The sequence below is a fragment of the Thunnus maccoyii genome, chromosome 10 (assembly GCF_910596095.1).
Source record: "Thunnus maccoyii chromosome 10, fThuMac1.1, whole genome shotgun sequence".
NCBI lineage: Eukaryota > Metazoa > Chordata > Actinopteri > Scombriformes > Scombridae > Thunnus > Thunnus maccoyii.
In genome coordinates, this window is record NC_056542.1 from 7,722,619 (window position 1) to 7,747,521 (window position 24,903).

Genomic DNA, 24,903 nt, shown 5'->3' on the forward strand with positions numbered 1-24,903 from the left:
TATTCAGCCATGATTTTTTTCTATGCAGCCACGCCCATTGGATGACGCCAAAAACACTTGACCGACACCTAGGACTGTAAGACAAGGAGAAGACAACAAGAAGTTACGGCGCATTTAGAAACTGTGTTTAAACATATTTTTCCTTCAGTCTTTGTTTCGTACATTGTGTACTGCTACAGAAACACAATTCGCCATATGTTTGTTTTGTCTTTTTAATTATTGTCCTCCTATTATTTTCTGTAACACGTTGCCTGTAAGAGTTAGCTTCCGAGGAACACATGGATGACGACACTGTCTCATCCTACTGTTTCAGTCTTAGAACAAAATAAGGATGCAGGCGAAGCCGAAACTTAAGGGTCGTGATTTCTCACGTTGAGAGCCAGATATAAATATATCGAGGACTCAGTAAGAGGTGAGTATGACAGGTTAGGGAAACTTAAGTTGTGCTTTAAGTGATTTTACTTTCCTATCAATGTGAAGAGTTAGCAAAAAGCTAAGTGTCGCGGCTTGTCATTACGTCTGTTGTTTATATTGTTACATGGAGTGCAGTTTTACTTAGGTTTTGTGTTAGTTTTCAGATGGGATTCGCTGTTTTGAAAGTACTTACCTTTCACTACTTGCCTTTAAACTTTGTTGACAGGAGCTGTATGTACTGTATGTTTAGTTTCATTCATTTTTCACGTATGTCATGTCTGCTCTTGAATGTCACAAATAACCTCTGAAACAATTATCGTTTTTAATCAGTCTTTCTACACCGTTGAGATAGGCACAAATGACTCAACTAATTTTTAAAAATAAACTTTTTTGTTGAGTGTGAGTTTCTTTTATCAGTGGTGGAAAACTCCCATATCTGCAATATAAAATACTCCAGTTGTAAGAACAGTTTAAGTGTTGTAGAGGGTTTAACAGAGTATCTGCAGGTCTTGACAAGTCTTATTGATCTAGGATTTCCTCCATAAAAAGGCTTTAGGAGATATTTAAGAGTCTTAAATATTTTTTCTAGCCTGCCATAGACAGTAATGTTAGTTATAATATGTTTTTTTTATGTGACGTGACTTTGACAGTGAAACAGGTGTTAAATTGCATTCTATGTGGTGTTAAAAATATCTTAAATTTAACTTGGTCAAGTCTGCAGAAACCCTGCTGCAAATTATTATGTTGGATATACAATATTTCTAGATAGTTTAGTAAATGTACTTCGTTACTTTTCACTTATTTTTCGTACAGTTAAGTATTTACAATAACCCTCAGTTCCCTATGCACATTTTACACTAAACTACCAACGTCCTGAAAAACCTTTTCTTGTTTTATACAGAAATATACTTTATATTATCTGTAAGGATAACACAATTTTGTATGTTTTGTCTCTTAGATGCTACTATTCATTTCCCTGCTGATCATCTGTGTGCCACTGGGGGGCGACACCTCAACAATCAGTTGCTACAACGACCAAGGAGATGCTGTTGATTGGTAATTCACTAATAACAAGCATATGAAAATACACTTTATGGCTTATTTTTAATCTGTTATAAATTCTAGAAATCTGAAACAATAACTTGAAAAATCAGTTTAGTAATAGTCCAGTCATGCAGCACTGGACACAAAAACGGTCCATCTTCTGTTGCAGCTTACAGTGTAAAATCACCTACTGGAGGCTGTAATATTCTCTCCTCTAATATCTCCATTTCTCAAGTTGTTTCAGTTACACCTTCACAGATGTCCTCCTCCTGCTGTCCCTTGATTTGACTTTTCATTCTCTGTCTTTCTCAGGTTCTATGTGTACAAGCTGCCTAAAGAACATGGCGGAAAAGCTCCCATAAAGGGTGAAAAGTATTTACTGATGAACAAAGGGGGTGAAGGATGGACTGATGGGAAGTACACAGTGAACGACACAGCAGGAGCCCTGGGCAGGACGGTCGGACAACTGTACTCACAAGGAAAGGTCTGCCTCGGTCACATGTCTTTTTGTCTGTAACGTGAGCTCAGTTTTGTTCCTCTGAGAATTAGAGTTAATTTTAAAGTCACGGGGAGAGTTCTTCTATATATGATTCAGAGCTGCATCCTAAAATTACCACATAGTCTTCAGTTCCTTTTTATTCATGTATGAAATATGTGCAAGCCACACCAAAGCCAACATCTTTTTTTTTTTCCTAACAGCCAGAACTTCACTTTTTATTTGACATCTCTCTAAAATGTAAATATCCTTTTAATGATTTTTCCTGTTGGAAATCAAAGACATCACACTGGCTCTGCCTCTAAAATTACTAATATTTACTTAAAAACTGTATAATTTATATAGGACATATACAAAATTATATTTTCTTGTTATTAATATAGATTTCTCTTCACCCATTTTAGTATTTGTTTATTTATCTGGATCCTCATTAGCCTCAGCCATAAAGTGGTTGCAAATCTTCCTAGGGGTGTTAATGTTAGAATTTCTTTGCATATGTTTTCCTCTAATATCCACAGTGAAAACACAACTATACTGTTGCCCAAGAAACATCAGTATTAAATACGTTTCCTCAAAGCAGATGCATTTTATTTTTGCCTCCTTCTGCTTTTTTGCTGCAGTCACAACACTTCAGTTATTTATGCAACGATACTGTTTCTTTCAAAAGAAGTGTTTCTGTTATAACAACTGACATTAACAGATAAGCATAAGAAACTGAGAATGAGAACTGAAATTTACTTTTTCGTTTAAATGCAGTTTGTGTTTCCATCCCCCAGCAGTTGTGGTAAATATATCAGAGTAATTTCAACATGTATATGCTTCTGCTGTTTCATTTTTTACCCTAAGTGCGTGTGTGCTTTTTTTTGAGTGAGTAGTATGTGTCCATGTGTAAAGGTGTTTTTTCTATATCCACAAAATCTCTACCCTTTTTTTACAGAACAAAGAGGTAGCCTATATCCTGTACAATGACCAGCCGCCACTCAAGGACGTTGGTGACAGATGGGTGGACAACAGTGGAAGCAGAGGGGGGCACACGAAAGGTGAACGCCAGAACAGTCTAGCTATAATGCTCGCAAAGCCCTGCAAGCCCTATTTAAGGAGCAAATGCTTCATACATCCCACAACAGTGTATGAATAGACTGAGGAGCACTTGTACATTTAAGCAAATTTGACATTAAATCTCATATTATGGATCAAAATGAACAAGCATAGTTGAATTTATTTCGTTTTGGTTTGAATATCCACTTCTGCTCCTCAGGTGTCGTGCTACTGGATAAAAATCAAGGCTTCTGGTTGGTCCACAGCACCCCTCACTTCCCCCCCGTGCAACAAGCAGGGGAATATTCTTACCCCGGCAGCGGCGTGAACAACGGGCAAAACTTCATCTGTGTTACGTACCCGCTTGACCGCTTCCAGACCATCGGTAAGACTGGAGTTCTGCCATATGGCCGTATAGCTCAGGCAGAGTCGTTATCAAAATGCAGTTAACACTTTATGAGCATGTTTAAATGGATTATGGTATTCGATTACAGTTATTAGAGTTGGGAGGAGAAGAACCAGACAATTGATGATTTTCATACCCCTTCTGTCTGCCATAATATCATTATGACTAAGTATGCTTTAATTGACCATTAATTGAGGAATTCCTTTTCAAACTCACATCTATATAAGTGAAAAAGTTCATTCATTGCTCAATATATTTAAAATTCTAGTTATCTAAAATGCTGCTATTATAAAATTACAAACAACATATATGGGTTTGCTGATATATTAGGCCTCTTTATTAGGGTTTCATGTGTAATATCAGACAAATGATGTAATCCCCAGCCAATATAATGAAAGTTCTTCAGTGAAGACAAATATAAAACCTGTCGAGACGTATAATGTATGAAAGTGTTTCCCTGTCATTGATTGGTGGGTCACCTTGCCTTTAATAGCTGCAAAGTGTAAAAAAAAAAAAAAAGAAGCTGAGTGAGTGAGTTTCAGTAAAGAGTCTCTTGAGGTTGTAAATGCTGTTTCTAAGGCTTTTCCATCCTGATAAAAATATTATAATTCTTCTGAAATACTACATATTTGTCATTTTACATTTTAAGATGTTGTGTGGTCTGTGTAGCTGTTAAATGATCTTTTATACGGGCTGTTTCATTTTGAAAGGGAACTCCTCTGTCATTATCGTCTTGTCATCACCCAGTTACTTAATAATCCAGTCAGGTTTGACACAACAACAACAACAACCCCTATCCAAGATAATCAGAGTAAACAGGTGTCATCTCCATGTCACCGAGCTGCGTCTGCAGTTCCCTGGCAGACCCAGCAGTTGGCACAGTTGCTATGGCAGTGCCTGGGGTAATGTAATTAGACTGAGGTATGTAACCATAGAGATATTGGCCCTCACACTGCGGCAAGCATTTGCTCCGTCAGTTTCTGTGGGATGTTGAGAGTGTGACAGTGTCCAGGGTTACGTGGATAAACTGTGCATAAATGTTTTGTCAAATAGCAGAAGGTGATCCTTTTTTAGTTCTGATTATGTTTCATTCTGGAGCACCCTGCTGCATAAATCTGCACGTTAATGAGTGGAAACTGAGATTGGACATCACTATAACTAAAATTTTTATTTCATAGTTCATAAATACTTCCTATCTATTATGTATATTGCCAGAAAAATCTTCTTGTTTATGTTGTAACAAGTGTTTAATGCATTGAGTTAGTGCTTAATCAATACAATTTTAATGATTAATTAAACATTTTGCTTATATTCACTCATAAACCAAAGTACTAGATAAATTTAGAATTTTAACTTGATAATGCTGCTAGATGAAAACTCACCAAAGTGATTGCAATTCATCCTGAAGGGGACATGAACTAGTGGACTAAAGTAATTTGACTAAAACTTAAAAATGTCAACCTGCTGGTGGCGCTAGAGGGAGAGTCGGGGATCACTAAGGTCAGTCGGATTCACCCTCTTAGCACCATGAATGTCTGTCCATAAGGTTATGGCAGTTCATCAAATAGTTCTTGAGATATTTCAATCTGGACCCAAGTGGTGGACCGACAGACAAGGTCACGACGCCGCTATCATGCCTAAATGACAAACATTCACTGGTTCCAGCTTCTTAAATGTTCTTAAATGTTATCTCTATTTTATATCAGTAAAAACGGAATATGTTTTGAGTTTTGGACATCGGTCGGACAAAACAAGCAATTTGAAGATCACCTTGGGTAATTTTTCACTATTTAGTAACAATTTATAGATTCAACAGTCAATTTATCATGCAAGTAATGGAAATATTAATCTATAATAAAAAAGTAATGTAGACTAATGAAGCTCATGATGTGTTTGAGTTCAGCATTTCCACAGTTTTCTACAACCAGCAACACATTTTGTAATGGTTTTTGAATGATACAGGCCAATAAAGGAACAACTTGCATATGGTAATGCATACTTCAAAAAGGTAATCTATACTGTTTATTAGCATTTCTGAGAATATTTTGCAGCTTTTCTTTCCCCTGATAACTGACCGAATGTAGAAAACATTAATGTCCTGTTATAAGTCTAAAACACAAGTAGAAAACATCAGGTTATGTTGTCGGTCTCAGAATCAAAGAGCAACGACCTCTTTCCAGAGCTGAAATTTTGTACCAAGGGGGCAGAGAGAAAAGGTTTTTCCCCACGTATGTACGGAAGTAGAAATGAATAAGGGAAGGTTGAAGGAAAAGATGGAAAATAACTCAAATCACACTTAACATGATATGATTTAACCCGTTTCCAGAGGTGGATTTTTGTTGTTGCAGGCCTGTGCCTTCCATTGTCCCTTTGCTATGTCTGTATGCCTCTGCACCAATGTCACCATGACAGTTCTATTCATTTACTGTACTTAATGAATAAAGTGACTCTGATTCTGGATTGCCGTTAGCAGTGTTTGCCTTAAATCTAATTTGTTTTGCACCACAGGAGAGCAGCTGCAGATCAATCAGCCTAATGTGTACGACTGCGATGTCCCTGAGTCCTTGGCGTCCCTGGTGCCTGCGCTGGCTGCTGTTTGTAAGAAAAAACATCCATCCGGTCTCATCTTTCCACATGTCAAAACTGTGTCCAATCGCAGCGTGACCCTGACCTCAAAGGATGGCACCAACTTCATCAGCTTCGCCAAAGGATCTTCGTTTAACAATGGTACGACTTCGGAGAAATGAAAGCAATTTAAAGTTTGCTCTGGTAGCAGTTCACCTTGTTTGAGCATCACCTTCAGGTTCTGAAGCTTCACCTTCAGTCTAATGCCTAATCGTCTAATTTATTTATTTATATTTTGCACTTATTTTCATATTGCCTTGTGTTTCTTTTGCCTGTTATGTTTTATATAAAGCATTTTGAATTGTTGTTGTTGAAAGGTGTTATGCAAATATCACTTTTTGTAGTTTTTATGTGACCTAAATTATTATAACAGCATGCAGACAGTAGTTTCCAGTCAAGAAAATAACAAGAACATGTTCTCATCCGTCCTCCCTCTCTTGCTTCATCAGACCTGTACCACTCCTGGGTAGCGCCCACCCTCCAGTCAAACCTCCTGGTCCAGTTCTGGGTTCGCTCCACTGGCATCCTCCCCTCCGACTGCTCGCGGGGCTGGCGTGTCCTGGACATCCAGTCCATCTCCCCGGGGCAGACGTTCACTTTCAAGACCAGCCAAGACCACTCCAAATGGGCGGTCAGCACCAAGGCGGCTGGGTCGGGGGCAGGAGGAGGCTGGGTGTGTGTGGGAGACATTAACCGGAACGAGGCGGAGGAGAAGCGAGGCGGCGGCACGGTGTGTCTGCGGGATCCGGTGGTGTGGAAGGCTTACAGAACAGCGGCGCTGGAGTGTGAGGCGTGTGGAGGAGGAACAATCAAGTGCTGACAGTCTGCTGTAGGTCAATTGGGATTGAGGCAAAATGCCATAATGAGTTGATAATCATGAGATAATGTCAGATATGTGATTATTGTTTTATGATATTTGGTACACTCACTGTATATATTTCTATTAATGTCTGCTGAAATCTAATTGAAATGAATCATGTTTACCATTTTAAAGTAATTTGAATTTTCTAACTTCGTGTTCATCTTACTGCTTGTTCAGAATGATTATTGGCTGTTATCAAGCACTATTAAATCCTCCTCTCGAAATTTAATGCATGCTGAACAATGCTGAAAGAGGACAAGTAGTGAATTCTGACAGGAAGCGGCGGGGTTTACAGGAAATATAGTGTTAATTTTAGAGATACAAGTGTCTTTTTTTTTTTTAAGAGAAAGCACCGGTTCAAGTATCTTCAAAGGGACTTGGTACTGTTTTAACTGAAACTGAAGAGACGCCGGTGCAAACTTGTGAATGCTGCTTTAGCAACTTAACCACTCAGTGTGAGGGAGCGTGTCAAGGAAAAATGTATGACAATGAGTTTTATGGAATTGTAAATGTACGAACAAAATGGGAATAATTGCACTATGTAACAATCAATGCACACAAACACACTGACAAACACACATTTCACCGACAATATTAAATTACAGACGCTGACAACATTCAGGTATGAGGAATGCTTTTAATACTTTGTGTTTCATGAGTGTTTGTGTTATTAACTGAGTGTCTGCATCTCAAATGTGCTTTTCTGACAAATCCAGAATGATTTTTTTTTTTTTTTTTTGTTATGTGCCTCAGATGTTAGAATGTCACATTTCCACATACATGCATACATTCATTCTTATATTGGCAGCTTTTATGCTATGATTTTGCTTGAAGATAAAGATGCTGGCTATCTTGAATCTGAATAAACTGTATTGACATATATTCCCCTTGCTTTGTTTGCTTGAGTTATTTTCAGAGGATACTCAGCAGTATGGACAATATATGTCTGTATTGAACGTGGAATATGTTACAGCACATCAGTCAAAAACAATGGAATTCATATAAAAGTAAATTTATTACCACAAAAATAGGACATCCTGTATGTAGTGCATAAATAGCTTTGATGTGAGACTACACAGCGCTGTGGGTGACTGCATTTTCTCCACGCATACACCCATGCGTGTTTGTATAATGTATACATTCTAATGCAAACATGGAAAAGGTAAGCACCCTGTAGAGAAAGGCACTAAAACAATCAGTAGCATAGCATAATGCTAGCACACGTCATCTATTATTACCCAGAATCCTCTCCCTGGTCCTGTCGTGCTCATGCCTCAGCCAGTAAGGAGGCCTCACCAGCGATGAGCAGGTACAGTACAACCAGAGGTCACAAGACTTTGTCAAAGTTGAGACTTATTTCAAAGAGGTTGTGTGTTTTAAAGTTACACCGAAGTTATCATGTTAATTTAAAACATGAAGTTGGAACTGAGGCTTTGCATTGTATGTAAACAGCAGTGAAGATGTATCCTGCTGAACTGCTGGAAAATCTGCATACATCAAGTTTAGCTTATGCTCTGTTGAAAAGTTGACTTGAGACTTGGAAAACCTTAAAACCAATAATGATGGCATATTTTGGGGGATTTTCCTTACTGTTTTACAGGGCTTTGGTACTAATAAAACTATGCAAAGCCACAAGTTTTAAGTGTGCTCCAAGTTGCTTTTAAAGCTGCAAAAATCAATTTTCGGCCACTAGGGGGCAGAAGAAATCAACATTTTTTATCGCCTTTGTTTTGGCTTGTTAGTGAACAGGAAGAGGATTTATCTAGAGTTGGATTTCTGTCCATCTGATAAAATAAGTACATGTCACTCTCCCTTAAGTTCTAGTTTGGTATCTAGCAACTCGTAATGAAAATATCTGGCTCTCTCACCAACTGTGCACTAACTGTGTGTCTGCTGGTTGTTGCTGGAAAAGTATACAGCAGTTTTATCAGAACTTTTTTGCAGAAAAAAACAGCTGCTGCTGGAAACAGGGTTGGCAACAGCTTGAAAACTAACAAAAGTATATTTTTGGGCTGTAAAACCAAAACAATGAGCTTAAAAGCTCAGTAGAGCTGCAGAGTTGATAATTCTCAGAGGGTTTGTCCTTACGAGTAACCCCTTTCACATTATGAAGAGTTACTAAATTAAATGCAATATAAAAACTTAAGTTTATGCAACTTTAAGTTTATGCTGAAATGAGTATCTGCTTGAGTCGAAGCTGAAATAATCATTCCCACTGTAGGCAGGTGCTGGCCTGTTTAAAGTGAAAATCTTGCAGGTATTTGATGCATTTTTCCTTAATGAATTAGTTACTTGACAATTCAGACACATGGATCCTAGAGCTCCTTACCAGTGTAAACACAATCTTGACATCATACAGACGTACAAAATATATAAATATATACAAAACATATATATGTCTCATTTGACAGGTTCCAGTGTTTTGCTACAATGATGCACTTTCTTTGTGTCTTCCAGGTGTGTGCTGTTGACAAGAACCAGATCAGATTAGATTAGATTTCATTAAGCTTCTCCCCAAAAAACACAGCCCTAAATCCTTCATCTTGGGTGATCACAAAAGCAAGTTCTTTCCAATTAAACATCTTTTTACATCTTTTTACATTTGGAAACGTTACTCACGACTGAGACATACAACAACATTGGATTTCCCCATTGGCTGTTAGCAATTAAAACAGATCTTATTCATTGAGTTGGAATGAAAAAAATGCATCAAGTGCTACCTGACTGGGACTCAAGAGCCAGCACCAAAAGCACTCACTTAAAGGCTTCCTTTGCTCTTCCTCCAGGTGTAAATTAGTAATGCATACTGTTTGGAAAAAGAGGAAAACTGATACTGTTCTTCAGCAGCAGGCGGCTCTGGTGTGCACTGCAGGGCAGCAGGAGGTCTGAAATGTCCGACAAACTCTGCTATATGCAGTTGTACATTAAAGAGACTTGGTCTTGGTGTTTTGGTAGAACAGGGTTGGTGGGAGAATGGGAGAAAGGCATGTGTAGATTTTTTGTTTTGCGCAGAGAAGGCCACATTTACAGTTTGTGAGAGCTCACACTGCAATAATGTCAGGTCTAAATATCCATCACTGTGGACAAAGCTGCGCCGAGGAAAAATCTGATGTCAAAATAGAGTCCTGACCAGTCTCCTCCCCTTGGCCTTGATTCGCGGGAAAGTGGCGCTTGTCTCTGTGCTGATTGGCTGTGAGCCAAGAGGAGGGTTCCCACCTTTCCTTCTCAACAGGAAGTCAACACTAGATGATGTCATGGCGTAGAAGACGTTTCCTGTAGCAGGGATGACCAGTTCTGCATTAAGAGGAGAAGAAAGACAAATAAACACATGAAAATTCAATAGAGCTTTACAAAAGCTGCTGCACTGATACCATCAGTTCTCTAAAGCTGACAATACATGGAGCGCCCTGGTGGCCAAGAGGTTAAGGCGCCAACAATGAACTAAAACATTCCCAACTCACATTTGGATCAGGGCCTTTATTGCTCTTTCTCTCCTTGTTTCCTGCAATTTCTCTTCTGTTACTATCTACTAAAGATATAAAATGCTCATAAATAAGCTGACAATGTATAAAAGATGTGATTAGTCTGTGGTGTTCTGTGTCTTTTAGGAGATGTGATCAACTGTTGAAATATAGTTTTTGGTGTTTTCTACAAGTACAAACCACTGAGAGAGCAAATACCTTTGCTGAGTTACTTTTGTTATTTTAATAATAAAAAATGTTTTTTTCATTCAAAAAGTACAGTAGCTTGTGAAAAAATCATGAAAATGTTCAAAAATGCCCCATCTTATAATATTAAGAAATTCTGATGAAAAATCTTTGGATATGCAACAAAAAGTAACCACTTACTCCTTTAAAACTGGCTTTACTTTCAACCAAATTTCAATTAAATCCACAAAAAAAGCATTTCAGATATTCTGCTAACAAGGGCCAATGTTCAAGGTTCATTTTAATTGTCAATATACAATTCAGGATTGTACAATGAAATTCAGTTGTAGCCCCCTCCATGCTACACACATAGACAATATAATTACATATACAATAGAATAAAACAAACGAACTGGACCAAAATGATTACTCTCTTGGCAAAGGTAATGATTTTCTCCCTGTATGACTGCTTAAAGTCAAGTGCAAAATGGTGAGTGTAAAAAAAAAAGCCTGTGCTTCACTAATACCTGATGTTAACCACAATTTTGGATTTAGATAGCTGCAAATTATATATCACAATCTCAAGATGATGTCAGTTTTGTCCCCATCTGGATGAGATAAATGCACCACCAAATGATAAAACTAGTACAAAAATACATTTCCAGTAGAGTTTTTTTGGACAGCGGATTATTCTCTAAAAAATGTTCTTTTGCTGCAACTGCGAGAACATCTTTACCTTTTCCTTCAGGCAGAAGTTGGATCAGCTCATATCTGGATGCCTGTTTGGGGTCCTGATTGTGCTTTTCTAAGGCAGAGCTGATCACAGTGGGGGTCTTATCATTGCTCGTAACCTGAGAGGAGAGAGAAGAATAACAATGACACAAGGACAGCTTGATTTGCACTAATGATATACTGGGCCCATCGTTTCCCGAGGATCTGATCCTGATGACTATCATTACGGGATCCGTGCGGATAAGAAGAAAGGATGTAAGTGCAGCATGTCTCGGATAATTTGGGACATAACATTCTCTACAATCTCGCCGCTGTAAATTAGAATAATACAGCTCAGGGTAGTACCAGTATGCTTCGGTATAGGTTTCCATCTTGCAGGTCCATCCGTATCCTGATGATTCGCATGTCCGGCCCCGAACCCTTGGTGTTACTGGGGGGGTTGTTGCCGCAGGAGGCCGATCGGCGATGTGATTTTGTTGGAGTGGATGGAGTCAACGTGGCAGGGGTGGAGTCGTTGGGTGGAGGAGATGTGTCAACATCCAAACAGGACACAGACGGAGATCTCATATGCTGCAATGAAAATAACAGTAATTATGATGGTGATCCAAGGACCAATAACAAAAGATGTGGTTGTTTTTCTAAAATATTTAATAGATTTAGACTACAGCAAAAAAAGAGTCACTCCTTCATACAGTATCATACTAGTACCAAGCTAATACTGTATAATATAATTGCAGGGTTGGCCCGAAGGTATTTGTAATAGGATGTTACCTTTGTGAGTTTTGAGAGCAGGTTATTGACAGGGGAGGGGAAGTCAAACAGGCTGTCACTGTCACCAGCCAGGCTGGTCCGGGAGGTACTCAGGCTGTTAACACATGAAAATACACAAACATATTCATTTCAGGGCTGCAACTTATGGTTATTTTCATTATGGATTAATCACATTTAATGAAATTGTTCGATTAATTGTTTAGTCCACAAATGTAGTCCAATATAGTGAAAAATGCACAAAGTGGTATCTTCAAATTGCTTGTTTTGTGGGACCGTCGGTACAAAACCCAAAGATATTCATTAGATTTTCATTAGACTCTTCCTGTCTGGTAAACCTCCACATCTTTCAAACTCACCCCCTCACTCAGCTCCTACAGTATGTGCATGTTCGCGAGCTCAGCATTACTTACTCTCCGCACTGTGTAATGATGACTGTTGGGGCAAGGCCACGGGGGCTTGGTTCACCAGGTGCTTCTATTTCATTGGACAATCTATAACTGAAATAGACATCATAGGAGTTTAAAATTCAAAATCTTCCATCTTCCAAGAGCAGAAAATCAACATTGCTCTTGTCAAAAGAATGAATGTCTTCAAAACATTTTATTTTAAGTCAATAACTGAGTGAAAACTTTTGAACGTTTACCTTTCCTCCTCTGTTAGTGTAGGTACACTGTGATACCACTGTGTGAAGCTCTCATCAGCAGTGAAAACACAGTTTTTGCAGGAAGACTGCAGGAGCCGGATTTGAGCTAAAACCTCAAATTCCTGTTAACAAAAAACTGTATCACCACAATGTTTCATAACAGAAAAGGGCATCCGTGTTGGCTGATCAAGTATTACTTTTTTTTCTCCTCTCTGTTAGAAGCACCTCAAAGCATCACTGCACTTAATCATTTCCTCCCTCAGACAGTGTTACCTCCTCTTGCTCTAATATGCTCTTATCTTAAACCATCCCTCCTATCTCTCTTCTTACTTTATTCACTTCTGTTCCTCTCTAATAAGATCTTTCCAAGGTCACAGGAATTTTGTCAGGGTGCTACAATTCTTACTGTACTCATACACACTCCGTAATACTTGTGTGTTATTTTTGAGCTGCAGTAGCCAAAGCTTGGTTCACCGAGTATCAGAGCATCAGCTAAATGCAGAATGCTTCTTATATTAAAGGATAAGTTCACAAGGTTTTCAAGTCTGTCCTAAAACAATAGTCAGGTCCCCAAATGAGCATTGACACATGTTTTCCTTGCTGTAATCATTCCTCCTGTTCATACTGGACTTAGAGATCCCTTCATAATACACTTACAGTCTAAGTAATGGGGGACAAAATCCACAAGCCTCCTTCAAGTTTACTTGAAACTAATATAAGGCCAACTTCCTTCTTTTCATGACAATCCTTCCACTGCAGCTGAACAGACGAACACTGTCCATCGAGACAAAAAGATATGTTTTTTACTAAAAAGACTGTACATGTGGCAGAACCACTTTACTTGACTAACTCAGATGGCTGAAGCCTCATATTGGCGTCAAATAAACCTCTGAATACATTTTTGTATGTATCACAAAACAAGGACTGTGGATTTTGTCCCCCATCACTTGCATTGTATTTCTCTTAATGGTCAGTATGAACAGGAGGAATGATTACAGTTAGCAAAACCTGTTTCAAAGTTCATTCGGGCACTTGACTATTAAGACAGACTTGACAAAGTGTGAATTGTGAGATAAGATCTCTCAAACTGATATGTATTGCAACACTTACCCTTCTCCTTTTGTCAAAGTTGATGTAGCCGTTCTGCAAAGGGAGAAACAGGATGTGTTATTTCAGTTTGATAATTGTAAAATACCGAGCAACTCGCAGGGGTTTGTGACTGGATTTCCCCTTGATAGAGATGAGATTCACTTACATCCAGCCTGTCTTTGACCGCCGTGTCCAGCATGGTGAGGTCTGTGAGGAAGATGCCGAGGTAGGGCACGGTGCCCTGGGCGTTGGACTGTGTAAAAAAACACAAAAGAAAGTGTGTTTCATCAGTCCCCCAGAGATTTTTATTCACATCGTAAAAGAGCCCACACAGTGAGGGATTTCAGAGGAGCCGCCTGCAGCTACTTTTCAAACGATGGCTCAGGATTCAGCACATCACACACACACACACACACACACACACAGACGACAGCTCTCTGTTCCACTTCACTGCTGCATGCTGGTCGATCCCCCTTACAACCCTCCATCAAACCACTGAACACCACCCGCTTAGCAGAAGTGACATCAGTATCAATGTTTGGATGTAGTCTTTTTGTATGAAAACACTATTATTGAGTACTTTTATAGTGCAATCCATTATTAAGCTCTCAGCAAAGCCATAGACCTTTTTACTAGCTGAGTGCTTTTAACTGTAAAACCTGATTCTACTCACATGTTTGTGACATACTGAACCTATATTGCACAAAGAGCAAACACTGTATATACAATAAAACAAGATTAATGTCATGACTGCTTCTATATGAGCCCTAAAAATATACCTGAATGCAATAATTTTTCAAATGATACTATACTACATCTTTGTCCCCTAACTTTTACAATACTAAGGACACTTTTGCAGGGTCTTACATCATTCCTAAATTTCCCAAGGTCTCCCATAAAGGCCTGTGGGGGTGTACAATCCTTCAGGCTAAAATAATTGATATTCACACACCAGACGTGGGTTGTAAAGTTGGTGAAAATAAGTCTTTTTTTATCTACTTGGTGACTGTGGTTTTTGCCTCAGAGACGAACACTGGGGTCATTTTGAGTTTCTCTTCTGTGACTGACAACTTGCCTAACGCTATCTGAAATGTCCTGGTGATATAACCCTAAATGATTTGACGCTTTAATCAGAATAATTTAAAAATGTTAAAGATTTGAACTCAGACTCAGCATATTAGAGTCTTTCAATAGACATTTTCTTATAATTTCCATCATTTATACCTGAGTGCTGACCTGTACAACAACAGGTACAGCATTCAGTTTTTCAGCTGGTTGTTGTTCACTTTCCAAACATAAATGTTCACTGCAAGTTCAACCCAGTGACCTTCCACAAAGAAGCTTGTCTCCCTGAAAGCTAAAGCTCCATCACTCCGTATTTCATACAATTGTTATTTGCACTACTTACCCTATTAGGAAGTCTGTGGTTGAGCCTGTTGTCAAGGTTGGCAAACTTTGACGTCCCCTCCTGCAAGACAAAAGCGAGGGTTCATTCTTGACCTTGAACACAGCACTTGAGAAAACAATCTCACTACAAGGTCTTCTGGAGCTTTTGATCAGATCACATGATCCTCATCAGCAGATGGAGTTTGCCAACGTTTGCCAAATCGATTGCGAACCTCAGCTTTTAAGCCGACATAGATGAGAAGTCTGTAAAAGTGCTCAGAAGACATTTTAAATTTGAACAACTGGACAAACTCCCTCCGCTGATGAAGATCATCTGATGTGATTGAAAGCTCTACAACAGCTACACAATGGACCTTGTGGTGAGAAAGGGAAATGATTACTATGCCAAATTGCTGTTTGTGATGCTACCACTATGGGATGCCAAAGTCAGAGGGTTTTAAATTCCACACATAGTGGCTTCAATAGTATCTTTGTTTTGATTCATTTATGCTTCTCTTTAGAGATCTTATTACATTTAGCATTTATAGTCTAAGCTAATTTGCAATGCATGACTCTAGATGGATTTTTATTTTACAAAAATAAACATTCAGGGTGATAAAAAAATATGTAAAAAAATATGCAATTAAACAAAAATACAACAAAAATACACATTTCAATAAGTGTATCATTAAATTAGAATAAATCCTACAACGACTGATATGAACATGAATGAATTCTTGTCTGTTGTCATTAATAATGTGATTTTCGATGCAAAGTTGACATGACAATATGACATTAGCCATAAACATGACAGACATTATGTAATCTAATATATATATATATATAATATAAATATAAAGTGTTATGACACTGTCAAATGCTCTAATGACAGTGGTGTGAATAATTTATTTCCCCTAACTTTTATTAAGCCTTTTGTCTGAATCATTCATCTTACAACCTGTCAGCTAGTCGTAGTCATTTTTAGACAAGCTGAGAGATGAAGGGAGGCAAGTAACTGTGCTGAAAAAATCAAAGGGCAACAGAAGGCGATGGTGTTTTGCTGGCATCAAAGCTCAGAGTGAAGCTTTTCAAAATGAAAGCGAATGTTTGGATGAATTCCTCTGGGGGTATCATGGGTAAAATTGCAGCTAATGCAAAGGTATTGATGCCTGCACTGCGCCATTACAGTGAATCAAAACACAGCTAATCCTGCCATTTTCCCAAACTCTGACACAGTGCAAACTAAATATAATGTACGTCTTCAGATGAGTGTCTAACACTGAAGTGAAAGTGTTGACAGAATAAGGGCAGTTCTCCTCAACCAGATTAGACTGGTTTCTGGTCTTTAAAGCACGCTCAGTCCTAAATCTGTAACACAGAATGTTGTTTTCAGCTGAAGATAAGGCCTGTGCAGATAGGAATTTAACTTGATAGACACATTAATAAATGTCTCATGCTGCTGTTCAAATTCTGGCATGCTAGTCACCAGGATGTGAGATCTCAGTCAAAGTGCAGCAGAGTCACATGGTTTTTCATAGCTGCAGTTTGAGGCTTAAAATACATTCATTATGCTTGCAGTGAGGATATATTTTTGTTGTGAACTATGCTATCAGTGTAGCTCAAGGAATGGTTATGTGGGTTTGTCAATTGGTCAGTCCACCACTTTGGTCCAGACTGAAATATCTTGACAAATATTAAATGGATTTAGGTGAAATTTTGCATAGACATTCATGGTCCCCAGAGGATGAATCTTGCTGACTTTGATGATTCCTTGACATTTCCTCTAGCGCCACCAGCAGTTTGACATTTGTGGTTGTAAATGAAATGTGTCAACAACTATTGGATGGATTGTCATTAAATTTGGTACAAACATTCATGTCCCCTTCAGGATGAACTGGAATCACTTTGGTGATCCCTTAAAGAGAATGGATCATGCACACTTCCAGGTCTATATTTATATTTTGGGGCTCTACTGGAATATCTTTGCATGATTTACAGTTTTAAAAACTCCTTATTTAGCTTATTCTCGTCTTATATGCAGCCCCTCAGTTCAGCCTCTGTCTGAAACAGGCCGTTTTAGCTCTTGTCTCTCTTTAAGAGCTCACTCTGTTCTAACTGGTTAGCTTCCATAACCTGCCGGTTCCAGTAGGCTTCGTAAAAAAACAATAGCAGTAGAATATCACTTATTTCTCTCTTCCTTTACTCAAAATAGAAATTGCTGATGTCATCACAAGGAGGAAGTAGAGGCAAAACAGCAAACAGAGCGTTCAAAGCAGGCTGAAGCCCTGGCTTTTCACTTTCAGGGAGCATTTTCAGATACCTTCACCTCAAGTTTAGGAACTTTGACCATGTTTAACATAAACATGTGACATCGTGACAGTATACAAATAACAGAAAATCACAAAAAGCATATGTCCCCTTTAACCTTTCATCTAGAATCAACATCAGGTCAAAATTTCAATATGTCCAATATTTGGACAATAGGAAAATTGCAATCATCATCCCCCGTAGGATCCTACTTTGTGTTTAGTGCTAATTAGCAAATGTCAGCATGCTAATACACTAAATTTAAATGGTGAATGTGGTAAACATTATACCTTCTAAACATCAGAACTTTAGCATTGCAACTGTGAGCATTTTGACGTTAGTGTTCAGCTCAAAGCACCACACTGCCCAAGTACACTCTCACAGAGGTGTTGGCATGGCTGTTGACTTGTTCAGCAATACCCTGCTTCAGTCTCATGATGTTGACACAATATAGGATATTTGAGGCATGGGGAGTATTTGATGTTAGTATTAGTCCATACACTAAACTTTAATTTCAGAATCTGGTCCAAAAGTGATCTGATAATGAGTCAAGACTGAACAGAATTTGTCAAGCCCAAAACCAAGACCTGCATAGAAAACAGACAATAAACAGTGTCTTTATGCATCCACTGCATACATATACATACTGTATACACAGGTGTAAACTCAAACTGTTTTTAGCGATGGGGAAGAAGGTGGAGAAGAGAGTCTCTTTGAAGATTTTTTTAGCAAGGCAATGAGAAGTGTCAGTATCCAACAGCAGCCCAGAGTAACACAGATCTAAAAATAGGCCCAAAACAAGTCCAAGACATTAGAAAGGAGTTGTTGAAATCAACTCCAGACCAAAACTACACTCTAACACTACAACCCTGATCTCAAACTGGCAGCTTTCCAGCATAAATAACTGCATCTCCACCCTATGGCCAAGCATTTAGTTTTATCTTTAAGTAACACACAAGTGGTCAGATGACTAGGTATCTGGGGAAAAAGTCATTCAGGCTTGAAGCTTTCACTTCTAATTTTCAAAAACAAAACTGTTTACATGCTGTGTCATTACCCAAGCAGAAACCGTCCTCTGTGTGCCATGAATAAAAGATCAAGTTCCTCACCGAACCTGCTCTATTAACACAGTGTAATATAAATGATGTCATCATTTAACCCAGCCAATTTTGGATATGTACAGTATATTACACTTTCACTCATTCTGTTCTTCATCTTGAAATGAACTTACCTCCTTCAAGAGTTCTCTGCTCTGCGAGTAGTTGTCCTTCTCTGAGAATATCTCTGACAGTTCCTCGTATCTCCTGATCGCCTCCCTGTCAAGTGAACAAATTAGTGAAATTGTCTTAAATACTCATTTATATTTCAATATCATTTTAATTAATGAAATATAATGAATATTTTTGCAGTACTTATTTAAATTTTAAATGAGTTAATACCGGGATTATTAACATTTCAGATGAACCAAAGTGGTAAGAAAATTGAGTAAAGAATAATTAACATGACTAATAGAGTAATACTGAAACAATAATAATACTGAGATCGTGCAGTGACTGAAAATGGAACTGCTGAAGATTATAGTTTAACTTTGAGGAAACATCTTTTACTTCTGCTGCTTCAGTGATTAATAGATAAAGTGTCTTTAGGTTAAAACCAGTTTCCTGTTAAGCAGTTTGAAACTATGAAGAAATTATCCTCCTGGTCCTAAAAACACATCACATTTACAGTTAATAAAACACTTAACATAGGGTTAGCTCTCTTTAAAATATATTTCTGAATCAAATTAAATCATTTAACCTCCATCAAGTAAAGACAATAAAAAAAACGTGTACTTCTGTTACAGCATATTAAGTATACAGTACTTTTTTAAATACAAAGATTTTTAAAGTTTCTTGATGATTATTACTTTAAAATTATTTAAAAAACACAATCAAGGATGAAACTGCAGAATGTTTACACTGCAACGGTTATTATTTATAATCCTCCTGTATTTTGAATTTATTGACTTGGTTTCAGCTGCTTTCACTTGTAAATTCTAATATACAAAATAAATACAGATACAGTATATTTACAGATTTCTTGAGAAAAACTTAAAGCATTCAGCAAGTCAAATATGACCTCTTCACTGATTATTCATTAAATCTCTACTCCTATTGTCTACTGTAGTGTCCTCTATAGACCTCAGTGGACGCTTCGACTTGTCATAGCAGGAAAAACGCAGATATAACGATAGCTCTGTTCCAATAAAGTAGATGTGACAGTTAGCCGACATGCACAATAAGATGACTCAAAACAAGCTATGGCCACATGAGAGAGGTGTATCATTGAGAAAATGAGATGTCACTGCTTCCTTTCAAGCCATTAGAATCTGCTACAGACCTGAGGTAACATGGCTGCAATTCTTTGAACACCAGCAGAGGTTGATAAAAGTCCTCTATTACTTTATACTATACCTAGTTAATTGAATTAGTTTTGCATGATGCAATATTTATTCTCTGTGCCCCGGTCTGAATTATAACATATGATGAAGTAATTCCTTTGTGGATTTGCCTGCCCAGGGACTGCTGATGAAATTTAGCTATCTAGCTGATAAAAACACTTGAATCTACTGTAAAATTTGTATTACTGATGCACACCTGAGTTACTTTTGTTGTCCTGCCATTTAATACATTTTTTTTTTTTACTTTCAGGTCTGTTTTTATGAAAGGTAATCAGAAAGGACAGCAAACTAGGAATGTAATTGTACAGTGCCGATAGTTTTCTTTGTGTATGATGCTTAATATTCTTTATTCCCTTTGTAAAACCTGAGTTGTCAGGCAACAAACCTGTCAGTGTCCTGCCAGGTCTTCCTCAGCCGGTGGATGGGGTTACTCTGCAGGGCAGACACAATGGCGTACAGCGAGGAGAAGTTCTTCCTGGCTCTGCACTCCTGTTGAAAGCACACACAGATGAATATGCTCATTTTCATGCACAAACACACTCTTACACTCACGCTCACTCTGTAACTGAGAACACCTGTGGGTGTGGGTCTGGCTGGTATTAAGTTACAGTGTCAGTTTGAGGTGCTGAATAATGTATTCTGCTAAGAGGTTTGTCCCAAAAGAAACCAGGGGTGAGCTTGGGGCAGCACTTTGGCAGCAAACCAGTGATACTGTACCTCACTTTGCCAAAGAGGATGTTAGTGTGTGTGTGAGAGTGTGTGTGTGTGTTGCTTCATACTGGAGAGAAGCTGTGTTTTATTCACAACAAAGAGGCTGGGATAGAAATACAACTGCTCATGTGACCATAACAACCAAGGACAGGATATGTTTATGAGTATGTTTCTGTGTTTGTGTGCGTCTGTACTTGCTTCAAGCTCTTCAATATTTCAAAAGAAGCTGATTTTTGTGCACAATAACCACAACACTGTTACAAACCTCGGTAAATTCTTTTTTAATAACATTGAATAATACTTTTAAGCAGATCCACACCATCACTGTTTGCCTTGAGCTCTTACATCCCAGTTTTTGACATATACCAGCACATTACTGATATGTACTGTTCATGCAAAGTCAATTTCCAAGTACTAAAAAAGGGAGTATACTTCTTGTATAAAAATATGCTAATTATTAATATGCTAATTTTGAACAATCTCTCCTCTTATCTTCTACCAAACATGGTCAATCACCAGATGCACTCAAAAGCTGTTTTGGTATTTGCTGCCACTCTAGTCCGAAAAGAACCATAAATCAATACAATAATGTGTTTTGCTTTCAGCTATTGATTGAAACGAAAATGACAAGAACAGCCATATCAGACACCAAGCAGGCTGTGATGGTATGTGCACAGTCACAGCAGAGAACAGGATTATGGTTAGAGGATTACTGGGGGTTTATTGTAGGAAAATGCATAGTTGAGGCTTTTGGACCTGCAACCCCAACTGATGTACTTCTGTACTACTGTTCAGAATGAACCATATTTCTCATTTCTAGCTTGTAAACAATGTGTTTATAGCATCAGGTTCTGCAATTTTTTTTTAACTGTGATCTTATATTTTTGTATACTGACCTCTGCCACACTGATCCATTTCTCCAGCAGTCGAGCTCTCTGCTGGCTGCGCAGTTTTGTGGGCCAAAGGCAAGATGCTAGAACCGCATTGGCCAACTTGTTGAACTGACGTACAGTGGCCCGGACCGACCAACAAACGCCCTCTCTCCCTTTTTTATCCCTCTGAGACCACAACGAGCCAAGGCAGTGGTACGGGACCAGACGAACAAACAGCTCCTGAGAGAGGTAGGATATATATATATATGTATATTAATGAATAACAACCTGTTTCCTAAGAATCAGTAATCAAACCATGTGACCCTGTTCTGTGAGCTCTTCCTGCTTGAATTTCCTGCTGACAGAGTTTGAGTTTTCTGTGGGTGGTACCTCTCTGTTTGTTTTTGCAGCCGTGGTGGCTCATGTTACTGTAAGTACCAATTTACTTCAGCGTACTCTAAATAAACCAGTTGTTGCTGGGTTTCGTGAAATCAAACACCATCTTCCTTTTTTCTGCAATAACCATTCAGTGTATTTACATTCAGTAATTACCTCTCTATACAGTAGTTTTTATTGGTATTGGCGGAGTCCACCATTCCCTTGCTGGATTTAAATTGTCTACGTGAGCATGAACGATTTACAGGAACCCAGTGCCACTTTATCTCAGTGATAACAGCCTCATTGTTTACTGTTCACTCTCTTTACGCCATACCAGTGTTGTATTCATTTACTGCTCAAGCAAACTGAACATTTCCCATGTATGTTGCTTCACAATAAAAGCTTTCAGTGGGCGAGACAGGGAGTGGCTTTTATTGTGAAGCAGCCACAGGAGATTCAATGTGTCACAGAGGTAAGAAGTGACTGCAAGCATTCATCAAAAACACATCTACAATGGATCATTTTACATTTTCGCAAGACAGTAATGGTAATGGAACGAGAAGGTGCATTTACAGTGAGTTGTTAGATGAACAAGCTGCATATCCCCGACTCCTCAGCAAGGAAACCAACTTTACTGCACACCGTTGTGTGGAAAACACATCCTGTGCAGCATTTTTGACTTCTTTATTAAAACAATGCATGTTTGTTTGGTTGCTCTGTAAACAGATACACCATCATCTGTTGTATTTCCAACGAAGTAGCGGCTCAGGGAGTGTTTGTTGTAGCATTAAACCTCACTTGCTGTTACCACAATAACCACAGGTGCTGCCAAATCAACCAGGAGGACTGAAATCTTAAAGATTAAGTTTTTTAATTAATTAATTTGATTAAGATTAACAACACCAACAGGATAGAGGAAAAAGGCAGATCAAGTCTATGGAAAGCAGACTAGTAACACGCAAACATAATATCATTGGTCAATATTTTACTTCATGTCACTTTAAAAGACTTGTTCTAGCTTAGAAAGTGAACTCACCGTCTCTATCTTGGTGAGCTGCTCAGCGATAATCGCTGCGGGGAATCCCAGGACGCTGGTGGCTTCAAACTTTGCTGCATCAGGAGGGCTAGTGAAACCAGTCTGATCTGCAAAGGTTGAAGCTATTGAATAAAACTGTGGATCATTGAATGTAATTTCTCTTCACCAACTGCAGGAATCAGTTTCTCTCAATGTTGTGACTCTGGTCCTGTGTGTAATAATGAAGTTGTTTTGTTGCAGAGTACAGAAGCCAAGAGCATCTGCGGTTGCAATTATGTCTTTCAATCTTGTTATTTTACAATCACAAGTTAGCTATCTCCTTACGTCAAGATAACAAAGTCATTTTCTCATGATAACGGTTAGTTATCTCAGGAAAACCCAAGCAAACAGGATAAACGTCTTATTTTCACAAGAAAATAACATATTTCACTTGTAACCTTGACATTATGGGATAGGAAAAAAAGTGTTGTGACCACAGTATCTCAGTATCTTGTGTCAAGAATACCTAAATAAAAGGATTCACTTCCTGAGTTTAGAAGATCCAAAGATAAGGTTTCAAAAAATATTTCTAAAGCAGTTCTCAAATTGATACCACAACCAAACAAGGTTGTATTTTTCTCTCTTTTGCAGCCTCAGTTTGCAATTTACACCGATAAATTGGGTATATTTCAACATGAAAATCTAATCTAGTGTGGCCTTCACTGTGTCATTTAAATCCCTCTTAAAATACAAACCTTTAGAGGTGTTAGGGAGCAAGGCTTTCTCACTCAGCTCCTCAGCTATCCTGAGGAGACGAGCACGGAGGTCAGCTGCAGAGGAGGAATCCTGGGGGAGGAGGGGAGCCAGTCGCAGCAGGCGCGAGGGCTCCCCCAAACTCTCGAAGTCTTCAGGGTACTCCGAAAGCCATGTGCTGAACACCGTACACACTGCTCTGCAGGGAGAGAGGGAGTTTTGTTTTTTTTAGCTTTGACCTCCAGACAGCTAAGTTTTTTTACATTGTTATAGGCGTAAATCAGGTCATTGTATTATGTCTTGAAAGTCAAAAGAATAATTTTCAAATTTTACTGGGAGCCAATGAGTGGATGTGTGATGGGACCTACATCTGCTTCTGGTTTAAACCCTGGTTGGATCTGAGCTGGTGCAGCACTTCGGAAGCAGATAAACAAGCAGTTGCAGATTGGAATTGATTGAATATATTGATTTTTTCTAACACATCTAGCAAGTTTCCAAGACATCACCTTCTCAAGGGGTTTAGACAAGAAAAGCAGCTTAGAGATGGGTCTATAATTTATTAGAAGCAAAGGATCAAGATTGTATTATTTAAACAGACATTGAATGATCGCCCGTTTGTAAAAAGTAATAAAAACGCTTTTCACGACAGCACGTAAAGCCTGGCCAAATAGCATGAAGGACCTCTTTAAAGATGACAAAGCATGAAATGTTATGATATTGGTGGAACCATCTGACTGACTGCCCCCTCTCCCTAAAACATTGCTACTTGTCTGTAAGACAAAACTGAGGGCTTAAATGCCCAACTTTCTTTACAGTACAACAAGCCTGATTGATTTGAAGGTGCTCCCCTCCTCAGTGTCAGACTAAACAATCTCTATAGTAAGTCACTTTAAGTTTACTACTATTTAATATATTTCCCATTAGTTGGTCATCTCTAAGCAGCTTTATCTCAAAATGCCAGTAAACTATGTCAATAAATAACATATCAAGATGGTTTTTAAAACATTTTCCTTTGCTATCTTTTGTTCAGGCGTCTTCTGCTGATATTTACTTGTTGAAAGCTGCATAAATCAACATTTTTATATCAATATTTTTATAACAACACCGTGTCATGTGACAGGAGTCACTTGCTATCACTGTATCATCTGACTCTGCAGTTCCCCTCATTGTTTTGGTTTTTGTAGCTGTCGCGTTTTGCTTCGGTCTGGGTGCACTCATCAACCTCATTTCCAGCAGCGACAAGCAGCTGCAGCGAAAACACTCTGATAAACCGA

General features: G+C 38.5%; 2 protein-coding genes across 4 annotated transcripts in view; one reads left to right on the forward strand and one right to left on the reverse strand.

The window, feature by feature from the left end:
• The first annotated feature begins 56 nt into the window (after positions 1-56).
• On the forward strand, positions 57-7,502 carry dnase2 (deoxyribonuclease II, lysosomal). Of its 2 annotated transcripts, XM_042423271.1 has the most exons (7): positions 57-412; positions 1,373-1,470; positions 1,771-1,942; positions 2,892-2,994; positions 3,213-3,377; positions 5,907-6,125; positions 6,473-7,502. In XM_042423271.1, exons 2-7 carry the CDS (start codon positions 1,373-1,375, stop codon positions 6,841-6,843), a joined length of 1,128 nt encoding a protein of 375 aa, XP_042279205.1. In that variant the 5' UTR covers positions 57-412; the 3' UTR covers positions 6,844-7,502. The 2 variants fall into 2 exon arrangements, with proteins under 2 accessions (XP_042279205.1, XP_042279206.1); XM_042423272.1 differs by lacking the exon at positions 1,373-1,470.
• rgl2 (ral guanine nucleotide dissociation stimulator-like 2) overlaps positions 7,365-24,903 on the reverse strand; it is a 31,412-nt gene continuing 13,873 nt past the window's right edge. For both annotated transcript variants that reach the window (XM_042423269.1, XM_042423268.1), the window contains exons 7-20: positions 23,632-23,828; positions 22,898-23,004; positions 21,508-21,723; positions 20,286-20,389; positions 18,692-18,776; positions 15,176-15,235; positions 13,934-14,020; positions 13,789-13,821; positions 12,679-12,800; positions 12,446-12,532; positions 12,036-12,129; positions 11,610-11,834; positions 11,269-11,383; positions 7,365-10,179 (exon numbers count right to left, since the gene is read on the reverse strand). In XM_042423269.1, the coding sequence (XP_042279203.1) occupies positions 9,998-10,179; positions 11,269-11,383; positions 11,610-11,834; positions 12,036-12,129; positions 12,446-12,532; positions 12,679-12,800; positions 13,789-13,821; positions 13,934-14,020; positions 15,176-15,235; positions 18,692-18,776; positions 20,286-20,389; positions 21,508-21,723; positions 22,898-23,004; positions 23,632-23,828 (1,714 nt within the window). In that variant the 3' untranslated portion in view covers positions 7,365-9,997. The remainder of the gene's footprint in view (positions 10,180-11,268; positions 11,384-11,609; positions 11,835-12,035; positions 12,130-12,445; positions 12,533-12,678; positions 12,801-13,788; positions 13,822-13,933; positions 14,021-15,175; positions 15,236-18,691; positions 18,777-20,285; positions 20,390-21,507; positions 21,724-22,897; positions 23,005-23,631; positions 23,829-24,903) is intronic.